Source organism: Ovis aries, chromosome 5, assembly GCF_016772045.2.
Source record: "Ovis aries strain OAR_USU_Benz2616 breed Rambouillet chromosome 5, ARS-UI_Ramb_v3.0, whole genome shotgun sequence".
Lineage (NCBI taxonomy): Eukaryota > Metazoa > Chordata > Mammalia > Artiodactyla > Bovidae > Ovis > Ovis aries.
In genome coordinates, this window is record NC_056058.1 from 12,538,933 (window position 1) to 12,561,606 (window position 22,674).

Here is a 22,674-nt window from a genome sequence, read left to right on the forward strand (position 1 = left end):
GGGCCTCCCAGGTGGTGTTACTGGTAAAGAGCCTGTCTGCCAATGCAGGAGACGTAAGAGACGGGGGTTCAATCCCTGGGTTGGGACGATCTCCTGGAGAAGGGATAGGCTACCTACCCACTGGAGTTTTCTTGGGCTTCTCTGGTGGCTCAGATGGTAAAGAATCTGCCTGCAATGCAGGAGACCTGGGTTCAATCCCTGGTTTGGGAAGATCCCATGGAGAAAGAACTCACTCCACTATTCTGGCCTGGAGAATCCCATGGACAGAGGGGCCTGGCAGGCTAGAGTCCACGGGGTCGCAAAGAGTCGGACACGACTAAGCAACTTTCACAATACTACAATAAAAATTAAAATTTAAGAAAAGGTTCTGCAAGCCACAGGGCATGGCCAAAAAACCAAAACAAAACAAAAGAGGCAAGTACTGCATGATTTCACGCAGCACTGATTCCATGACTCCAACTCCTATGAGGTCCCTAGAGGAGGCAATCCATAGAGACAGAAGGTAGACGGTGGGGGCTGGGGGCTGAGGTGGGGAGGGATGGGGAGTTAGGGTGTTTTTAAAGTGAAGTGTGGTGGATTTACAGTATTGCTAACTTCTATTGTACAGCAAACTGAGGCAACTATACATGTATGTATTCTTTCCTGTATTTTTTTCCTCTGTGGTTTATCACAGGCTTTTGAATATAGTTCCCTGTGCTACATAGTAGAACTGTGTTTATCCATCCTATGTATAATCATTTGCATCTCTGACCCCAGACTCCCAATCCATCCTTCCCCCAGCCTTCAGAATTGGTGTTTAATGGGGACAGAGTTTCAGTTTCACAAGATGAAGAGAGTTCTAGAGATGGATGGTACTGATGTAACTGCAGTGTGAAATTACTTAGTGCCGTTGAACTGCACACTTAAAAATGGTTAAGATGGAAAATTACATCATATGTATTTCACAATTTTAAAAAAATAAAAATGAACATGCACGCATACACCAGAAACCTGAAACCAGTAAAAAACACAGCGACACTATTTATGAAACAGAAAGTAACAAGTGTGGGCAAAGATGTAAAGAGATTTGAACATCTGTGTGTTGCTACCACAAATGTAAAATGGTACAGCTGTTTTTTCTGCTGGTTCCTCAAAAAGTTAAAACATAGAAGTACCCCGTGATCCAACAATTCTGTTCCAAGGTATATACTCCAGAAACTTGGAAGCGGGAACTCAAGAGAGATACTTGTACATCAGTGTTTACTCCAGCATTACTCACAACAGCCAGAAGGTGGAAGCAATGCAAATACCCACTGACAGAGTGGAGGACAACATGTGTAGATATACAAGGGAATGCCGTTCATCCTTAAAAAGGAAGTTCCAACCAGGCCTACAACATGGATGAACCTAGAGAGCGTTCTGCTGAGTGAAAGAAGTCAGACGCAGAAGGCTAACTATGATCCCGTTTATATGAGATGCCTAGACTGGGGAAACTCAGAAGTATAGGGTAGAGGTTACCAGGGGCTGGGCGGGGGGAGGTGGGGAATGAGGGGTTATTATTTAGTGGCTATAAAGTTTGTTTGGGATGATAAAAATGTTCTGGAAATACACAGAGTGATTGTATTGAATGCCACTAAACTGTACACAAACACAAAAAGGCTTAAAACCCCTCAAATCTCAGTCATGATTTTTGACAGAATAAATTAAATTATCAGTCATTAAGTCATTTCCAACTGTGACCCCATGGATTGCAGCATGCCAGGCTTCCCTGTCCTTCACTGTCTCCTGGAGCTTGCTCAAACACATGTCCATTGAGTCAGTGATGCCATCGAACCATCTCATCCTCTATCGTCCCCTTTTCCTCCTGCCTTCGATCTTTCCCAGCATCAAGGTCTTTTCTAATGAGTTGGGCTCTTCACATCAAGTGGCCAAAGTATTGGAGCTTCAGCTTCAGCGTCAATCTCTCCAACACATATTCAGGGTTGACTTCCTTTAGGATTGACTGGTTTGATCTCCTTGCAGTCCCAGGGGCTCTCAAGTCTTCTCCAGAACGATAGTTCGAAAGCATCAATTCTTTTGCGTTCAGCCTTCTTTATGGTCCAACTCTCACAGCTATATGACTACTGGAAAAAACCATAGCTTTGACTAGACAGACCTTTGTGACACAATGGAAGAGTCCATCCAAGGATGCTCAGCATGGTGCTGTTTACAACAGCAGAAATTTGAAACATTTACTTACTTACTATGTGGTAGATTAGTTGCTAAGTCATGAAGTCATGTCTGACTCTTGCAACCCCATGGACTGTAGTCTACCAGGCTCTTCTGTCCTTGGGGATTCTCCATGCAAGAACACCAGAGTGGGTTGCTATTTCCTTCTTGAGGGGATCTTCCTTACCCAGGGATCAAAGCTGAGCCTCCTGCATTGGCAGGCAGATTCTTTACTGACTGAGCCACCAGGGAAGCCAGATTACTTATGAAGGAGCTGAATGGATTTTACATTTGAACGCTCTCTAGTCCTTTAGTCTTAGGATTAAGGCACCTGTGACTTGCATGTCATGTTCCAGCGGAGGTGCCACAGAGTGCCCTCCTGAACACATAGAGGTGGGGCAGGTGCTACTTGGCTGACTGGGCATGTCAGCCAAGGCCACATCTTAACAGTGGCCCTCTGGGGCGTTTGTGCTGGTGAGTGATACTTCTTTGTCTGCTTCTGCTTCACTGTCATTTTATACAGGTCTTTCCCAAAGATGAACCAAAGAACAGGTTTGTTCCTCCTAGAATTCAGTACCATTGAGTCAGGCTGAAAACGAGGAAAGTCCACCTAACAGATTCTTAAGCAAATAAAGCGTCTGTCTGGGGGTGGCAGGCCAGGGCTCCAAGTGATGCTTCTCTTCTCGTGCCACCATCCATTGTGTGGGGCTTCTGGACTCGTGGTCCCAAGACAGCTGCTACACTGCCAGGCATCACAGCCCACTCCAGACCAAAGAGATAAAAGGCCACAAGGAAGGCCAACTAAGACTTCCTGGGGACTTCCCTAGTGGTCCAGTGGTTAAGACGCCATGCTCCCAATGCAGGTGGCATGGGTTTGATCCCTGGTTGGCGAATTAAGATCCTGCATGCTTCACAGTGTAGCCAAAAAATAAACAAAATAAAAGGCTTTCCTGGAAACACCACCAGCAAGTTCTACTTTCATGTTATTGGCCAGCACTGAGTCACAATCTCTACCCCAAACACACATGGAATGATCTAACTTCAGACGAACACCTCTGTGGGGTCACACTCAGCACTAAGGATCCCACTCTCATCCGGCCTCAGTGGAGAGGCACCCAGAAGTCCCTCGTAAATTGTGAGTCGCCACCCAGGGTGATTTATAGGAGAGATTTATTTGAAGAAATATTACAACATATAAAAACTACATAAAGTCTTAATTTCCACTTCATACAGTGGTAAATTTGATATAATGCGTAATAAAAAACTTTTAAAATCCAGAATGGACAAAGTACTGCACAGTTTGATCACTAAGTCAAATTAGCCGATAGGCAAATCTCACTGAAGAGCTTCATGTCAGCCAAGGCCACAAACACCGCATACGACACACCTGAACTGACTGATTGACATGTGAAAATACAACAATATCAGTGCACGCTGGGGATCTCTGGTGGCAGAAACATGGGTGATAGGAGGAGAGAACTAGTCCTTGGCAGCCTCCTCCTTGATTTTAGCTGAAGGGAAATAAAAGGGAGAGTCACCGCAGGGAACGTATGTTACAGTAAGCAACAGACAAGTAAGACAGGTACATTAATCAGGAGCTATGTTAATACCCAGGTGTCGATATTAAAGGATGACCAGGTAAGAACCTGTGGCAGCTCTGTATCAACATTCAGAGAGACTGAGCCCTACTCAGGTGTCCCCTAAAGGCTTCTAGATGGCCTGGGTTAGCGTCCACAGTGGGCCCAGCCGAGCCAGACTCTGCCACAGGACAGAACCGGGCTCCAGTGCCTGTCCACTTACCCACCCACCTGCCTGCTCAGTCTCAGCAACCCTGAGAGAGACGGGAGGCCACTGGATGAGCTGCCCCAGTCCCAGAGCCTAATGTCACACCCTTGCCGAGTCCGCCCCCACCATACCTGAGGTGCTCTCACGCGCTTTGGCCAACATGCAGCGCTTGATCTCCAAGCCGATGGCTTTGGCCAGTGGTGGCGGCACAGCATTACCCACCTGCAGGAGGGAAGGAGGGCGACACCTGGTTTGGCACGGCTGGAGTCAGCACCAGCCTCCACTCAGACCTGGGCACTGGGTCCCTGGCCTCAGGCTCACAGGGGCCTCCAAAGCCCTTCCACTGGACCCTCCTCCCACCCCAAACACTGATGGGTCAAGAATCAGCCAGAGAAAGGGGATTTAAAGCGCTTTAGAAAATCTGAGAATCCAGATACAGAAGCCATCAGGTCTCACTTCTGGCTGAAAGCTGATACTCCGGGAGAACAGCATGTTGGGGGAGGTGAGGGTGGTGTGGAATGGGAAGGTCTCGCTGTAACCTCAGCCATGCACCTGCGTTACTTGGATGTACCTTAATTAAGAGCCAAACCTAGTACTCTGAGAAACAGGAGGAAATATTGGTTCATTTCAACGCTTAGCGACAAGACAGTGAATGTGTACCACCACACACTCAGCCTGCTCTGTGTGATGTGCTGGAAGTTTCCTTTGGGCTAAATCTTCTTCCGCTGTCAATAGCAACCACACACTTGGTGATTCCACCTGACCCATGAGGACCCGAGGCCCCAGGGATGGCTAGTTACCCCTTTCTTACCACCCCCCTCCTGGGAATACTGAGGCCAGTGAGTTAACCAGCTGTGGGGGTTCAGGGTCCCCTCAGAAGTGACCGTGTGAGCTGAGCTCCCCACAGACCCACCCCACCCTCGTCTCCCTCTTGCCAGGCCTGCTTCGTGGGAGCTGCCGGCCGGCCCTGCCTCAGTGTCCATCCACTGACCTGCCGGTGCTTGTCCAGGATGTTGCCGAACAGCCGATAGGTGTCAGGGAAGCCCTGGGAGCGGGCACACTCCCGCACGCTCACCACTCGGTGCTGCTCGGGGTGGAGCACGCGGCCCTGGGGGCAAGAAGCATGGTGGGGGAGGGTGTGAGAGACAACCACCTACGACTGCCACAGGAAGCCCACGCTGGCCCTGGCCAGTGAGTCCGTCCCCACCAGGCCCGAGGGGCCCGCAGACCTACCTGCTTACCCATGGGCTCAGGATTGGTGACAGTTGTGCTGAAGAAGCCGTCCCACTCAAGACGCCCGTAGAGGCCAGCCCAGTGGTTGTGCCTGTTCCCAGTGTGGGGCAGGCACCAGGGAATAAGGGTGTTGAACTGTCGGGCCGCAGGCTCACAGGGCTTGCCTGCAGGGAGATAGGGCTGTGATGGGGCCGTGGTGGAGGACAGTCCACCAGGCGGAGCCTCCCCATAAGCCCTGTTTTCAGCAGCCTTTATTTAGAGCAGGGACACCCAGGTCCGGTGGGTCTGCACCCAGCTCAGGGCCGCTGGCCTCCTGAGCCCCTGCACCTCCTGCTGAGAAAGCCTGAGACCGTGCCCCTTCCCTTGAGCCCCCCACATGGCTGCAGATCCTAACGGGGCTGGAAGCGTCACACCAAGCAGGAGGAAGCCATACCCGGAGGCCAGGGCACGGGGAGGGGCTGCCCCACCTTCCACACAGGAGCAGACCCCGCGGAGGGCGCCGGCGCTGCTGCAGCCGTTCTTCTTGTCGTGGTAGTTGTACCGCAGCTTCCGGGCCAGGGTGCCATCGGAGAGCCGCACCTCAATGTTGGGCAGGTCACGCCAGTCCGAGCCCGGGGCCAGGGGGATGTGCCGCATGCGGGCAGCCACCAAGGCGCTCATGTCCTGGAGGAGCACAGAAGGCCCGGCTGTCGCCCAGCTGGGGGAGCACTCAAGCAGGTGCCATGGGGGCTGGGTGCTGTCATGGTGGGCACTGGGCACGCTGGCGGCGACTAGGAGCCCCCAGGCACTTGTATCCCACTGGGGGAGACTGACAGTAACCCCAGTGCACAGCCTGGAGTCACACACGTGCATTGATAACTCCAGAGCGGGGATGTGGGAGAACGGGGGACGGGTGAGGGGGTGGCTTTGGGCAAGTGCAGGCAGGGTTTGGGAGGAGCTGGCGTGGCACAGGTGGAGCCAGAGGTGGGGAGCCCTGGGGTCTCCCAGAGAACAGGGGTGGTGAGAGACGCGGTGGGAAACAGTGGCCATTCCAGAACTATTTAGGAAGAGTGTAAACTATTCTAGGGTGTAAGGTCTTCCTAGACCTATTACTTCGGAGTAATAAGCTCTGATGAACACCCCACGACCAAGTACTGCGGTGGGGGAGGGTGGTGGTGGAGAGAGGGTGGGTAATTGGAAAAGCAGGAGGCGGTGAGGCGGTGAGGCTGGGGGCCGGCTGAGATAACGCTGGGCTAGGGGTGAGCAGTCAAGAGCAGAAGGGGTGGAAGGGGAGGGGCGGACATCAGCTCCTCCAGCCCAGGCTGCGCTCCCCCCGCAGCTCTGTCCCCAACAGGCAGCTGCAGGGAGGCCTGCTCTGGTCACCTTGCAAATATGATCCCTGAGGATGGGCTGGTACTGCGAGCCCCGGAGCTGCCTCTGGAACCAGGACTGGGGCTCCCCGTTGTATGAGATCTCCAGTGCCGAGGCCCCATTCCGGATCTCGGGGAGGTCGGACATGGTGTCCCGCACGGTGATGGTTCGGAAGGGACCTGAGCTCAACCTGCAGCAAAGCATGGAGGGTTGGCACCTCTGGGACACACAGCTACTGTTACCTGAGTCACAGCTGCTATCCCCGACGGCTGGCACCGTCTTCTGCAGAAAAGGGGACCTTGACTTGGGGTCAAAGGGCTACCCGAGGTCACCGGGGCAGCACTCTCCTCAGACCCTGTGTAGAGCGTGGGCTCTGGCTGTGGCCCTGTACTCAGGGTGCTCGGGCAGGATAAGCCCAGAGGGGCAGAGCGTTCTGGGGGCAGGCTGGACCCCACACCACTGCTCCTCGCTAACACTTTCTCCGGGCCCGGGGCCTTGTCACTGAGGTCCCCCGGCACCACCCTGCTCCCCCAAACCTCACCGGCACCACGACCATGGGCGGGCAGGGCTCCTACCTGGTGATGTTGCTGACAAACTTCTTGTCGTCCACCACGACGCTCAGCTGGCAGGCCCGGGGCGCGAACACGTGCAACGGCTCGGGGAACAGAGGGAGTGGCTCCCCAGGGGCTGCAGCCAGGATGATGGCTCGCCTCCGAGTCTGGGCCACGCCGTACTGACCAGCCTGTGCAGGGAGGACCAGAGACGCACAGTCAGCGGGCACCCTGACTCGCTGGTCTGAGGGCTGGGGTCCGTGGCATCTGACTTTGGGGAGCATCTGGCCGGTGTGAAGCTCACCCAGAGAGCCCTTAGTTAACCCACAGTGCTAGTGCTAAATTGCTTCAGTCACATCCGAATCTTTGCAATCCCATGGACTGCAGCCCACCAGATTCCCGTCTATGGGATACCCCAGGCAAGAATACTGGAATAGATTGCCATGTCGTTCTCCAGGAAGTTAACCCAAGGCTTCCACTTAACCAGAGTGAGGCCAGAGGGCAGGACAAGCGATCCCAAGAGGTGGCCAGCAACCGCGGGGGAGGTGGGAGTGAGCTCAGGAGATGCTCTCAGCCGGTTCTTTGGACACATGGGGGTGCCGTGGTCTTAGCACTGGGGAGGAGAGCAGCCAGGGGAGACACCAGGAGCCGCCCTCCCGCCTGGCAGCCCACAGTCACAGAGACAGAACACGGCCACCAGCGAGGCTTGTTCGGTTAGGCTGAGACACTGTGGAGACCAACAGGGAGGGCTTGGGGCCGAGTGCCACCCTCTCCCCTCCACACGCTCACTGTTTTCCAGCCATCTCTCCCTCCTGTTTCAGCACCCGTTTCAGTTTTAGTTATGCCATCAGTTACTGAACAGGCACACACAGAGCAGTCGCTCTTCAGAAGAGGCCTCGTCCCCTCTGCCCACCCCAAGGCCCTGTCACTGCACACACAGCCACTGAGAGGCCCCTGGAGTTTCACCATGCACACCCTCGAGGTGTTCATAAGCACGTCCATTCACGCAGAGACTCGGCCATTTAGTCTATAAAACAGTGTGGTCTATGTGTTGTTCCTGACCCACCCTGTGTGGGAGTCTAACTGCTACCTGGAGTTCCACAGCTGGGCACCCCTACACCCCATCAGGGGAAACGAGCTGGAAACGACGCAGCAAAGAGGTCTCTTGCACATGGTCCCTCAGGACTTGCTGGGGTCCTGGCTCTGAGTTCCTCCAGAATCTCAATGCCAAAGGCTCTATCTATAGTGCAGTGCGGGCCAGCATCTGCCTCCACCAGACTATACGTCATCACCCTACAGCCTGATCCTTTGAGGAGTTTTGTTTTTAATTTTTGGCCACATTCAGCAGCATGTAGGATCTCAGCTCCCCACCAGGGATTGAATCCACACCCCCCCATGTGGAAGTGCTGGGGAAGTCCCCTTTGGAGCTCTGTTTTCAGTTACGGACAGTTTTTTGGAGCTCTGTTTTCAGTTACGGACAGTTTGTTGCAGTCCAGGGATGGCTGCCCCCGCCTCTGGCCTCTGCGTGCGCCCGTCTGCCCCTGCCCAGGCATGGCTGCCCCCGCGTCTGGCCTCTGCGTGCGCCCGTCTGCCCCTGCCCAGGCATGGCTGCCCCCGCCTCTGGCCTCTGCGTGCGCCCGTCTGCCCCTGCCCAGGATGGCTGCCCCCGCCTCTGGCCTCTGCGTGCGCCCGTCTGCCCCTGCCCAGGCATGGCTGCCCCCGCCTCTGGCCTCTGCGTGCGCCCGTCTGCCCCTGCCCAGGCATGGCTGCCCCCGCCTCTGGCCTCTGCGTGCGCCCCTCTGCCCCTGCCCAGGGATGGCTGCCCCCGCCTCTGGCCTCTGCGTGCGCCCCTCTGCCCCTGCCCAGGGATGGCTGCCCCCGCCTCTGGCCTCTGCGTGCGCCCGTCTGCCCCTGCCCAGGGATGGCTGCCCCCGCCTCTGGCCTCTGCGTGCGCCCGTCTGCCCCTGCCCAGGGATGGCTGCCCCCGCCTCTGGCCTCTGCGTGCGCCCGCCTGCCCCCGCCTGCCCCCGACCTGGGCGCACCTGCAGCACGCCGAAGGTGCACTGGTAGCCCATGCGGACCAGGCAGCGCAGCGTCAGCTTCAGGACCATGGAGCGCTTGAAGGAGACGAAGTTTCGAACGTTCTCCAAGAGGAAGTAGCGGGGCCGGTAGTAGTCACAGTAGCTGTGGGGGACAGGAGTGACCGAGAGAGTCAGCCCCACGCCTGGAGAGAGCAAGGCGGCCTCCTTGGCCAGAAGTCACTCCCAACTGCTTTGACGCTTGTCAAGACAAACCTGCCGGCTCTCAGGGTCTCTCCCTAGTGGAGAGGGAGCCGTGAACTCCCTGAAGGCTGAGAGTGGTGCCTCGCTCAGCAGCGGCCTTCTGTAGGAGCGAAGGCTAAAGCGGTGACTGCTTGGCCCTGGCACCAGGCATTGCAGCACAAGGGCAGGCCATCTAGTTGCCCTTGGATGGCACTGAACGCAGAGGGGCTTTAGCTCTGTTTACCTGAGGAAGGAGACCACCAGGGAGTTCTTGAACTTCGAGTAGGTTCGAGAGTTGAAGCGGTTCATGCCACTGAAGCCCTGGCAGGGCGGCCCACCACACAGCATCTCCACGTCTCCCTTCTGAGGCAGCTTCTGGCCGCGGGAGTTGGTCACCTCCCCAGCCATGACCAGCTTCAGCAGGACGTTGCAGTCCTCTGTGAACACCGTGGACCCAGGGTTGTTGAGCCGGAACGCCTGGGCCGCAGGGTCCCACATCTCGATGGCCCAAAGTGTCTCCGAGATGCCTAGGTGGGGGATACAAGGACACAGACGTGTCATGAACTCCTCAGAAAGAGACTCTCTAGTCCGAACTGTGGCCAGGGCCACAGAGGTCTTCCAGACACAGCCTGCCTGATCCAGTTTTTAACAGGTTGTGTGGAGAGACCCGCCCCCGGAGCGTACCTGCTTGGTGGAAGCCTTCTGACAGTCCCCCACAGCCGGAAAACACGTCCAGGGTCCGCAGCTTTGGCAGTTTGATTTCTGTCTCCAGTTCACTCGGCTCACACGTCTGAGATTTCGTCCTGTTTTTTCCTGCAGGAGATGGACCCCAAGTCAGAGCAGGGTCCTGATGGGCCCTCCTCAAAGCCCCTGGTGACTCAGAGTCCACCTCGTTTTGAGGAGGTAACATCAGAGGTTGCTCTTCCATACTGATTGACTCATGAGTATCCGAGCTAGAGGACACAGACTTGAAGAGGAACCTGGGGGAATGGCACACCACGACATACCTTTCCCCTTCCCCTTCCCTTTATTTCCATGGCTCCGGGCGTGGTTCGGAGGATCTTCAAAGCTTTTGCTCTTGGCGTTATAGGCCTGAGGGGGAAAGAACCACAGCGGTCTGGAAGAGAAACATCAGTTCCCTTCTCTAACAAATAGGATTTAAGTTAATTTGATAAGAATATACTTCATTTCTTCCTAAGTATGGCCAGAAGCCAAGAGGGCTTTGATTCTAATAGAGAAAAGGGGAAAAGTCTATTAATAAAAATGTTTTACCTGCCTGACAGAAATTCCTGCTATTTTAAGTACCTGGACTACTCATTCTGAAAATAGGCACCAGAACCTGGGGGAGACACGGGTTATCTTAAGACCATACATGCCTGTCACAAAGAAGCTGTGCTCAAACAATTTTAAAGTGATTAGCTTAAATCAACAGACTCCTGGCTCTTCTCTCTCTCAATAACCAGGCCACAAGCTCAGCTATGAGGCTGAAGGGACTGGGGGCAGGGATTCATCTCCTGGGCCTAGAGGTCCATTTTCCTAACTCATAGACACTGGCCAGACCAGCAGAGGCCACCTAACAGTCTACAAAAATTGTTATTTGTGTGTGTGTGTGTGTGTTAGTCGCTCAGTTGTGTCCAGCTCTTTGCAATGCCATGGACTGTAGCTCGCCAGACTTCTCTGTCTATGGAATTCTCCAGGCAGGAATACTGCAGTGGGTTGCCATTCCCTTCTTCAGGGACTCTTCCCAACCTACGGTTTGAACCCAGGTTTTCCACATTCCAGGTGAATTCTTTACCGTCTGAACCACCAGGGAGGTCTGAGTTATTGCATGAGGATGTTAAAATATTTCATTTTGCTTTAAGTGTTAAATTCCAGATCAACGTGAGTGTCACAGACTCATGCTCTGGGTAAGTAAACTTCTCGGGCGCTGTGTCTGACCCAGAGGCCCTCCCTGCAGTGAGCCCAGGGCCCCACCTCGAGAAAGTAGAAGCGATCGGGGCCACCAGCAGAGAAGTCCTGGAGGCACTCAGGCAGGTCCTCTCCGTACTCCACAGTGCAGCGGCCCTGCACGGCCTTGAAGTCCACCACGGCCTCCTCATCGCTCCAGTAGAGCAGGTTGATGTCTGCATGGTAACTGGCTGGGGTAGACTTGTGTGTGTTCTCCGGCCTGGGAGTGCAAGAGTCTTTGTTAGTTCATTTGTCGCAAGCTGAAAATGAATTAAACGGCATATTCCTGGGGATGTGCTCATAGGATCAGAGGGTAAAGACTAGGCCCCATGCCTCACTAAGTCACCTTGATTACTAACCCCCTTAGTCGGCACTAAACACCACAAACTAAGTGGGATTTCTTACTGTGATCTCAACTAAGGGTTTGCTTGCTCTTTATGCCTCCAAGAAGACTGGGTGGGCCTGGGTTGAGACCAGGTGCCGACCTCCTATTGAGAAGCATGTCTAGAGCTGCCTTCCTCCCCCTATGCCTGCCAGATTCCTTGTTCTCTTAGTACCTGTTACTTCAAAGACTTCAGAAAAACTTTCCTGTATGTTAGCTAAGAAGTGGAGCAACTGTAGACTTATCTGTATGGATCAGCTTCAGTTTAAGCTCCTAAGTACTATCAGGATCCCCAAAACTCAGTGAAGCCAAGACCTTGGGACAGAGAGAAACCCCAGAAACGGAGAAGAAGGCCTGGAAAGGACAGGAGGACTGGCAGTAGGGAGGGGCGGAACACAAGGGCAACTTAAACAGATATCAGGGTTTTGATGGCGCCTCAGACAGAGCCCAGGATATGCCATGCCTGCCTTGGTCGCACTCTGGACCTCGCTCACTGATCTCTTTTGGACAAAGCTCTGCAGCTCTAAGACAGGAATCCAGGGCTGTGTTACACAGTTGTAGTGATCCTCAGCACCCACCAGGTAGTCAGGAACACCTGGGAGGACTACCTCCTCCACCCCTTAGACCACCACTGTGTGTGCGATTCACTACCTCCCATGACTCAGGCAGAGGCCCCTGGAGGGCAGAGCCCTCACCAACCTGTAGAACTTGTTGACCCTGATCTTGATGTCTGTCTCATTGGGCCGGCCGTTGCTCTTCTTGCTGCAGAAGATCTCCTTTATGCGGCCAACACGGTAGGGCTCGGGGGCATCCAGGTTGCTGCCCTTGATGTAGTCGGAGTACTTCCGGTAGTGCTCTGGATACAGAGCTTCGTCCACAGGCTCCTTCCGGGGGCGTTTCACAGGACTGGACAGCTTGATGCTGCAGAGAAGCGACTACTCTGAGTGACTGAACGTCAAACGTTAGAAAGTGGTTCGGCGTGACTGACCAGTGATGATCACTGTTCAAATTCCAGCGCCTGAACTAATGCAGCTCAGTACCCTGAGCACAGATTTAGAGATTCAATCTCATCCACACTTTAACACAGGTATTCCCCATCTGTGCTCTGGGTCTCGCTGCTGAGGTTGTTCACATTCTCCCTGCACCTGGCCTTAGGGCAGGACTTCCTGGCAGGTGGTGTGTTCAGCTCCACAGGTGTGAGTAGCCGTGATAAACAAGCCCTGCCCTGGCAGGAGAATTGCCAGTGAGCTTCCTCTTGCCTTGGACAGGCAACTTGAAGGCAGAGGCCTTGTCAACCCAGGTCCCTGAGTGACAAAACAGTCTTGAGTCCCCTGAACCACAGTGGACACAGAGTCCAGGCAAGAGGTAAACTCCTGTGGTCTGAGAGTTGTGGCGGTGGCATAACCTACATTCTGACTGAGGCACTAACCTCGGGGCACTGCGGGAGGGGCCAGGGGAGAAGATGGGCTAGCCGAACCTGGCCCAGCTAGCCGAACCTGGCCCAGCCATGTACTGGTGGAATCAGGCCATCACATCAGAAGCCAAGCTGCCAGGACCACAGGGCCACACTCTGAAGACAGGAAGTTGAGCAGTTCAGGAGGGCAGGGGCCGTGTGTTCCCGCCAGGCCCCCCAAAGTCTGTCAGGCCCCAGAGACCCTCTGAGCACCTGTGCTCTCACTTCCAGCTGGGCCAGGAATACCTGGTCAACAGCCCTACAGGCCGGCTCCCCTTCCAGGCCAAGAGCCGGTGTTTCAGGGCACCATGCACACTCACTTCGCAGGGCTGGGAGGACTGAGGCTCTGCAATTCAGTGCATGGGTTGACTGGGTTGAACTCATTCAGTTGAATGGGTTCCAATGAGGACTCGAGGAAAATAAGTCGGGAAACTGAGCTAAGCTTGCCAAAATGCTGGTTGTAAATCCAACCACACGCTAGTTCTAAGAACCAACAAGGAAGGGATCAAGTGTGGGAAATATCTGTGGCTTTGATTTTTCCCTGAAGAGCCTCAGTCCTTTGATGTGGAAGTCTTTTGATGCAGTTCCCAGTTACCAAGCAGTAACTCACAGTCAGCCTTTACACTAAGCCAGGCACTGTGCTAATAAGCACTTTTTTTTTTTTTTAAATTTTAGATTTTTTTTGCCACACTGTATAGCATGTGGGATCTTAGTTCCCTGACCAGGGACTGAACCTGCTCCCCCTGCACTGGAAGGGCAGAGTCTTAACCACTCAACCACGAGGGAAGTCCCTAATAAGCACTTTTAACTCACTTACTCCTTAGAGGCCTGGCAGGCAAGACAAGATACTCCTCTCCCCATCTGATAACGGGAACTGGGGGCAGGGTCTCTGACATGACCCGCTGGGCAGGAACCCATCACTGACCCCAGCATCCTCCTTTAGCCAGCAGGCTCTGTCTGACTTCTTTCACAGACAGCTTCACTGCCACAGAAGGACAGTAGCTCCACACAGGACCGCTGGATGGCGTCTGCTCAACACAGACGCCAGTGCGACGGCTCAGCAGCAGCTGGTAGTGGGCTGAGGTGGGGGGCATGTGGTGCAGCCAGCCTGCTGCTGGCCCGGAGCGCCTGGCCCCACTGGCTTCAAGGGGCACTCACTTGAAGGTGAAGGCCTCGGGAGGGAGGTACACGCCATCGCCCACCCGGTACTGGACGCCGTTCTTGGTGGCAAGGCTATAGAGGACACGGCCTTCCAGGTCCTGGAGCTGCTCCATGACCCTGGGGATTTCCTTCTGCCTCATTTCGGCCAGACGTGCACAGCTCACACAGAACCTGAAGGAGCGGTGGACAGAAACCAAAGGCCCTTGAGTGGCTGGTGGTGATTTTAAGCAGCTGCCACTGGCGTACTTCCAGAGACTCCGGTGACCAAGAGGAAGTACACACGGATGTTAGAAGGCACTGGCTCTCCTATACTTTTATGTTCACACTTAGATTGGGAACCAAAGCCCAGAAATATGCACATCAGGAAAATGTCAAGTTGACCCCACTTTTGAGTAGCTAACAGAAAAACCCAGAGACATTAGCAAATGACCTAGAATCTGGTAAGACTCCAACATGGATGACAATGCAGACCACGGTAAAGCCAGGAACTCAAACCATGTCAAAGGAGGCTCACACTACTATCTCTAAAGGCTACTGGGACTTGGTAAAATGCAACATTCCTGATTAATAAACCCTTCAGAGGAGAGTTAGAGTGCCTTAAAAACAGATCAAGCCCCAAAGCAGCCCAGGCTGACCGGAGAAGTACCAGAGGCAGCTCGGCAAACCCTCCCAGCCTCACTCCCACACACTGCTCATGATGGAAGACTCCAGTCAACACCGTTAGTTAAAAAAAGTGAGGTATCAAGGTTAGAAAGGAAAACAGGAGCACTAAGCATTTAAGAAGCAAGCCTCTCTAAAAGTATTAGAGTTAAATGGAATCAAAGATCTCACTTATGAGGAAAGACATAGATTTGAGAGAAAGACACAGATTTGTGGGACAGACACAGAAAGACACATCCTATCCCTGAGTGGGACAGCTTCTCATGGGGGTGACCCCGACCTCCAACCAGGCTGTCCCCAGCCAGTGCAACCGAGTCAGGCTGGTCTCTAGTTGGCGGGGAGAGCAATCAGAGGATCCAGGGACAGCAGACCCAGCAGAGAGAAGCACAGAACAAGCAGGGCACAGCATCCTGGAGCACCAACAGGGCAGCCTGGGAGCCCAGGCCCTGCACTCACTTGTACTTGTTGTCCTCTGTTGGCTGAGTTTTCGGAGGGGACTCAAATCTCGCGTAGTCTTGGTCGTACCACAGCTGATAGAAGTAGGTCTTCCCGTCGTCCTGCGACATCAGGGCCTCGGGGTCCACGCCTCCCTGGGGATGGGGCCACCATCAGTCATGATGACGCCACGCAGCAAGGGGTGAGAACACGTGCAGGGCACCGGGGACTCACCTCCAAGGCCCAGTTCTCCGAGGGGGCCTTATAGATGACCTGCACCTTGCTGTGGATGTACGAGAGCTGCATATCCTCACATTCGTCAACCAGGAATAGCTCCAGGGGGTCCGAAGTGGCCCCGAGGACCGTGTCCGTCCCAGCACAGAACCAGTGGGCATGGAACATCTGCCCATTGCTGCTGTCCTCCCACAGCGCCGTGACCCTGGAGCCGGAAGACGGGGAGGGAGAAGGTTCTCGCTCGGCCGGTGGAGCTGGCGAGGCTCCTCAGGAGCACAGATAACTGTTTGTGGTGTCGCTTGCGTATGTACTCAGTCGCGTCTGACTCTTTGTGACCCCATGGACTACAGTCCACCAGGCTCCTCCGTCCACGGGATTTTCCAGGCAAGAATACTGGTGTGGGTTGCCATTTCCTTCTCCAGGGGATCTTCCCAACCCAGGGATAGAACCCAGGCCTCCTACATTGGCAGAACTCTTTTACCACTGAGTCACCAGGGAAGCCCATTTCTCGGTTTTAGTCTAAGGCAAAGAGCTGCTGCTATTTTTGCAAAACAGGCACCTCCTGCTTTTACTCAAAGTGTGGGCTGCAGTCAGGCAGAAGGAAGGATACAAACCTTGCTAGATACAGTGGTTTTGAAGAGTCGTCTGGAATTACAGAAACACAGTCCCCCACTTCCAGGGTTTCCGAGTCAATGCATACCTTCTTGTAGTAACTCTTCTTCCCGTCAGTCTGAAAACAAGAGCTTAGTTTCAGGAGAGGATGGATCTGAAGGTCTGAACAAGGCTTGTCCTGCGAGTTCCTGCTGCTTTACAGAAAAGCATAGCTCATGACGATTTCTCTAAACAGCCGTAAGCTCCAGCAGCCTGGCTACTTATTGCAGAGAGCAGCCCCTCCCCTGGCTGGAAGCCGCCAGCTCCGCCCTCCTTTGTCAGCAAGTCAGATCCTAGCCTTCAATTAGACCAGCGCCACATCCCACTCATCACACTCCCCTCAGACTCACGGACCCCCTCTTCCTTCTCTCCCACAAGGAAAGCTGGTTCCCACCACACGGCCTCTGCCCTAGTTCCTCATAAGGACTTTAAGTGGCCAGCTGCTCTCCAACCCTTCGGGATGTTGTTCCAGCAAGAAGCCTCTGCGGCCCCAGCCCTCTTCCCATGCCCCACCTGCCTGACAGCACTTGTGTCGCCCAGACCTAGAGCAGCACGCAGAAGGGGCAGGCCTCAGGCTGGCTGAGGGAACTGGCCCGTCTCCAGCTTATGGACACCAAGGGACCAACACGGAGAACATATTTACTCTCCAGCTGTGGCAAAGGATTTGACTCTTAGGCAGATGAGCACAGAAACCCTGGAGGCGGTTTGCTAATGCTCCAAACACCAACTCCTAGCGAGGGGGCAGTGAGGGCTCTCCTCAAAACCAGCTTCACAGGGGAACCAGTCTCGCACACCGGGACTGTATCAAATGCCCGCTTTGGAGGGCGAGGAACATCGCGTCCTTGGGCACATAAGTAAAAACGCATTTCTGGCGCCTGGCCACAGACCCCAGCCCTCTCAGCCGGCTCTGCTCTGCTTGCGGCTGTGGGATGCGTGGGCCGGTTTCTCAGCTCCAGGGCTCCGGCTGCTCTCAGAATGGCTGGCAGTGAGGCACCTGGCTGCTCAGCAGCGCAGCAGCACGAGGACAGCCGAGGGCCCACTCCTGGATTACCTTGACGGCATCGCCAACCCAAGAGATCCGATTCTTGTTCTGCTTCTTTTTCTTCCCCTGGTGCATCTTTTTGGGTGATGGCATCTCTGGAATATTGTCATCCACTTCCTCATCGTCATCTGCCTCCTTCATGGCCATGTTGGGACACCTACAAAGTCACTTGTGATAAGCAAGGTCTTCTTTAAAAAATAAGACCAACTGGGAACTGCCTGGTGGTCCAGGGGTTGGGACTCTGTGCTCTCACTGCCAAGGGCACAGGTTCAATCCCTGGTTGGGGAACCAGGATCCCACAAGCCCCCACAGTGCAGCCAGAAAAAAAAAAGTAAAACCAACTGAAGGTGTTTCACTAAGAAAACAGGGACAGGTTTGGCGACAACGCTAGACAAAGGGATCTTGCCTATTCTATACGTGTCAACCCAGCTGTCCCACACGAAGCCTATTTGCCATCAGCTGGCAATTCCCTCCATTCCAAAAACAATCATTGGCCAAACTTACCTCCTCTTTTGGCAAGCCTGCTTGCTCCGTCCACTACCACCAAATTTAACCATATCCTTACAGGCCTTACACTTTCCACACTCGGGCTGCTGACAAATCTAAAACACATTAAAAAAATTGAATGGCATTAGTCCCAGCTAACAACCAATTTTTGGTGAATTTTAAAATATGTAAGTTTAACCTCATTAGAACTCAGGGAAGTGAGAGTTAGGAACAAGACGTGAGGCCTGTAAAGGTTAACCCTGAGACACGGTGCTGGCACAGGTGTGGGGAAAGGAGAACTCAGGTGGCTCAGAGGTAAGCTGGTGACACCACTCTGGAAAACAGTGTTCTAGATCAAAGTCAAGTATGTAACCTACACCCCAGCAATTCTGCTTCTAAGTAGTGAAGAATCACAGAAGACACATTAGAATATCGCACTGCCCATCACCGAGGGATAGGCTGGGAGAGTCACAGTGAAATACTATGGAATAAAGTGGTAACTAGGTCTACCCGTATCAACACACAGTAGTCGTGAAAGATGCCAGTTTATGTATATTTTTTAAAAAAGAAAATTAAAGCTTGGACACACATGTGCTAGATGAAATAAAAACCAAAACAAGAATGGTGAGGACAGGGAGTTTGCTGGTGGCCCAGTGGTTAGGTCTCCGTGTTTCCACTGCTTGGGGGACACCGGTTCAACACACAAATCCCTGTTGAGGGCAGCCACTCAATAGGAGGCTGAGGAGACCCTCAGAATCCAGGGACTAGTGTGAATGGAGGATGGGTCTGAAGGCAGCTGCTATATTTTCACTTTCAAGCTTTCATCCAAATTAAGTCAAATAGACACCAAAACAGATCTGATTCTGGGTCAGTGATAGAATTAGGGACATTAATTCCTCCAGGGTGAAGTAGATATATATTATACTAAATAATTCAGAGAGGGGTCGTCTCAGGCCTCAAAGCTAAGCTGGACGAAGCCCCCACTTTCTGAGGACAGTTACACCATAAGACAAGACAGGATCCTGGGAGGACGACCCCGCTTGGAGGAAGCAGTGCTGGCCTCTGTGGGGCAGTCACCCCTCACCCTCACACGGGGCCTGAGGACACGATGGGGCGTGGCCAGACTGCTTTGCGGCAGCAGCGGCACTGATGGCAAAGTGCCTGCGCGTGCCTCTTTTGACAGCTGTCCCGTAAGACGTGCAAGTCCCCTTGGATAAGTAACTCCTTCTCTGAGCTCTGTTTTTGGGGGTCACGTCTACGCAGTAAGACTCTCAAGCCAAAAAGAGAAAACAGCGAGCTCCTCAGAGATCATGAGGGGCAGGAGAGCCAGCTTAGGCGAGGTTACCTCACAGACGCCACAGCGCCGGCGCTTGAAGGCATTCTCCTTGTCTTCCTTGTCATCTTTCTCAATTTGCTCCGCAAAGAAAGTGTCGAAGATCTGGTAGACCAGCTTGGTGGTGGTGGCCTTGGTGGGGCCCTTGTCCTTCTCCTTGGCGGGTTGCCGGATGGTCTGCCGCCTTTCGGCTCGCCTGGGAGAGAGATTCCACGGTGTTAGTGGCCCAGGAAGCGCTCCCACAGTGCCCTGCCTTCCAGACTCCGTCTCAGGTCTTCAGGCTCACTCCTGCTGCACCCTCACCTTTTTCCCAGGGTGACCCCGGCCAGCTTGATGAGGTCTCTCATGCAGGGGCTCAGGAAGATGGGCTGCTCGTCACTGTCCCCAGCCCGATCATAACTCTCTACTTGCTCCACCACGAACTGGGCATGCCGCAGGAGAGAATCCTCTGTGAATCGATTCAAGTTGAGCATACAAGGAGGAACAGTGGTCTTTTGGAAAAAGCAAAAACAAAAACGGAAGTTTCTCTTAGGCTTAAGCAAAACTGGTTTACATCAAACAAACATGCTTCTTGGTACATCTGTATCACATGTAAATGGGACTTCCCACGTGGCTCAGTGGTGAAGAACCCGCCTGCCAGTATCCTTTCCCAGGAAATCCCAAGGACAGAGGAGACTGGAGAGCTGCAGCCCATGGGGTCACCAAGAGTTGGACCCAAATCAGTGAATGAACAACATCACATGTAAACGATCTGTGAATCTCAGATAATGAAGGACCTAAGCCTCTTACCTCAATCTTATTGATCAGGTCTTCGTAGGTGGAGTCAGGGTTGCTCTGCAGGAACTCAACCACTATCTTACTTATGTAGATCTTCTCCTGCATCACGCTGAATAGTGGTGCGTACTCTGGGCTGGGATCCATCAAGATATACTCGGCAAATGCTGGAGTAGACAGACGCATAAGAGCAGTGTGAGCCTGACGGCAGCGGCAGTAGCCAAACGGCAGGGATGAGGCTGTGAGGCTCACGGGACAGGCAGTCACTCCACACTCAAGCGTCAAAACCCAGGAGGTACGGTCAGGGTTAGCTCATTCAGAAGGGGCCTGTCGGAGCCAACCAGAGAAGAGACTGGCCAAGTGGCTTTCCCAGCTCGACTCTGGCTTTTGGAATTCGGTCTGGGTTTCAGCTGCAAGGTCAGTTCCAGGGTCAGTTGTAACTAGTAAGAGAGGCCATCCCAATCAAGCCTGACATGCTTCCCACACAGTCATGAGAGCCCGAGACTTTCTAGAGCCCAACCAAGCCCCGTGGAAGACAGAAGCATCTTTCACTTCAGATTCCAGAACAGTCCACAGTTGGCCACATACTTACAGGTGCTGAAGCCAAGAAGAGCCTTTTCACCTCCATCAAAACCAGCAATCCACCATTCGTTTATGGGCCCAAAATTTTTGCCATTAATACCACCTAAAAGAGGAGGAAAAGGTTTCTTAAAATGAAGTGGACTAAGAAATGGCAACTCACTCCAGTCTTCTTGCCTGGAAAATCCCATGGACAGAGGATCCTTGATGGGCTACAGTCCATGGGGTTGCAGAGTTGGACACGACTAAAAGAATATGCCTCAAAAACCCAAGCAGGTTAAGTGGCACTGAGTCCCCACCTGAGCCCACACCTCTTGATCAGATGAGCAGGGCAGCCTTACTGGAGCCATCAGAGCGCGACTGCTTGTAGCTGCTCACAGCCCAGACTCTGTTCGGTTTATAAACTGACTGTCCCAGACAATCTGGAACATTCCCCTTACCTTCGGGAGATGGGTCATCCTCGTATATCGGCTTTGCTGAACCAGAAAAGAGGAGCTCGACATCTTTCTCAATGAGGCCGGTGTCGATCGGGCAAAGGTGGCCGCGTTTACAGTACACGCTAGATGGGCGACAGAGGCCGTTTACCAGGAGACCAGAGGCAGGCAGAGGCAGAGCCAAGCTTAGACACGGGGGGAAGGGGTGTGGCTCCTAGACTCCACTGCCTCCCTGGCTGCCAGAGCACTGGGTCAGCACAGTGCTCTCACCCCATAGCCTCTGATTCGCCCACCTGGGCACCCAGAGCAAGAGTATGAGAAGGGAATGTGGAGAGGCCAGCAAGACTGACAGCGGGAAGCCTCACAGGGGAGCCCCTGGCGCGTCCTCCCTTGAGGAGTGGCTTGTGGAGACGCACTGGCTGTTCCAATACCTCCTACCCAGACCTGTGCCACCACCCCCTCTAGCTCCAAAACGTTCTTGCTGCTGAAAATGAAACCTCAAACCCACTGCGCAGTCACTCCTTCCCCGCTCCCCACACCACCCCGGCAATTCCTGATCTGTTTTGTTTCTCTGGATTTACTGCTTCACACTATTTTATGTTTGCATTATGACTTTCACCTCAAAAAGATTAAGATAATGCATATTACACAGCATCATAAGAGGCGAGGTGCACTGAGGACATGAGAAGGAGGGACTTCCACCTCCCTCTAGGCGGGGGGGTGAAGCCTCAAGTTCAAGAACATCCAACGCCTAGAGACGCTCCGTGACATTTGGAGAATGTGTATCATCGAGCGGGATGCTGAATTTGAGATAGCAGGATGGGATTGGGGTGGGTTCTGCTTACGGACCTGCCTGTGCTGGCCTCAAGGCCAGAAGTGCTGTGCAGGTCTGAGAGTATCCCCCGCCACATTCCCACCGCCTAGGCCCCTGGAAGCCAAGAAATTCTCATCTTGAAATCTTACCAAATTAAGAAAAATGAACACATGAGTACTTTGAGTGGAGCTCTTCTACCAGGCATAGCAGACAGACATGGGGCACAGCCCTGCCATTAGGACCTGAAGCCGTGGGAAGGAAAGACACACACCCACGGAGGGCAGGACACGGTGGATGCACAGAAGGGGAGGAGCCAGGGCCCAGCCTGACAGACTATCCTCGTGCTCCGTCAGGAGAGGTAACATCAGGGAGAAGTGCCAAGTCCCCAGCCGGGGCAGGGCCCATTAGTGTGCAGAAGGGGCTAGTTTCCACCTGCCACCTTCAGCCCAAGGACCAGAGGTAAACAGAGTCCCCAGCTAACCCAGGTGGTCTGGCTTCAACGGCCTGATGCTCAAATGCATATGCCATTCCTGGGGCGTGTGTTCGTATTTCCCTACCCACAGGAAGGAGTCTGGGGCAGACCTGTTCTTGAGGAGCCACCCAGAGACCCCAAGCCCTGATACTCCTGATTGCAGCGGCTCCAGCCCCTGGTTCTCGTGAGCCTCTGCCCCAGCAGCGCCACAGGGCAGCACAAGGCTGTGAACATCAGCGATGCTAACATCACTCGTGCTGTCAGGCAGAGGTTTGAGCCGGGGAGTGGCCGGGGAGTGGACAGCGTCCCAGTGTGGATCAGGCTCCTGCTCGTGGAGAGGGAGAGACACACCCAACGCGGCGAGCATACAGAGCACTGCGAAGAAACACACCGGGGTTTCCTAGGGCGCCCAGCCCACTGTGGGGCACGAATGTCAAAAAGACCATCTTG

At 53.8% G+C, this 22,674-nt stretch overlaps 1 protein-coding gene across 4 annotated transcripts in view; it reads right to left on the reverse strand.

Moving 5' to 3' along the window:
• Positions 1-3,340: 3,340 nt before the first annotated feature.
• The window catches only part of DNMT1 (DNA methyltransferase 1), a 43,559-nt gene continuing 24,225 nt past the window's right edge, over positions 3,341-22,674 (reverse strand). For 3 of the 4 annotated variants that reach the window (XM_042249410.1, XM_060415336.1, XM_042249411.2), the window contains 24 exons: positions 20,945-21,063; positions 20,518-20,610; positions 19,941-20,092; positions 19,455-19,642; positions 19,164-19,347; positions 17,837-17,934; positions 17,342-17,489; positions 16,254-16,369; positions 15,640-15,844; positions 15,427-15,560; positions 14,308-14,481; positions 12,396-12,617; positions 11,342-11,534; positions 10,375-10,459; positions 10,052-10,180; positions 9,612-9,894; positions 9,149-9,290; positions 7,131-7,297; positions 6,568-6,745; positions 5,673-5,868; positions 5,206-5,369; positions 4,964-5,080; positions 4,104-4,194; positions 3,341-3,698 (listed from right to left, as the gene is read on the reverse strand). In XM_042249410.1, coding sequence (XP_042105344.1) covers positions 3,667-3,698; positions 4,104-4,194; positions 4,964-5,080; positions 5,206-5,369; positions 5,673-5,868; positions 6,568-6,745; positions 7,131-7,297; positions 9,149-9,290; positions 9,612-9,894; positions 10,052-10,180; positions 10,375-10,459; positions 11,342-11,534; positions 12,396-12,617; positions 14,308-14,481; positions 15,427-15,560; positions 15,640-15,844; positions 16,254-16,369; positions 17,342-17,489; positions 17,837-17,934; positions 19,164-19,347; positions 19,455-19,642; positions 19,941-20,092; positions 20,518-20,610; positions 20,945-21,063 — 3,610 coding nt within the window. In that variant the 3' untranslated portion in view covers positions 3,341-3,666. 4 annotated transcript variants of the gene reach the window in all.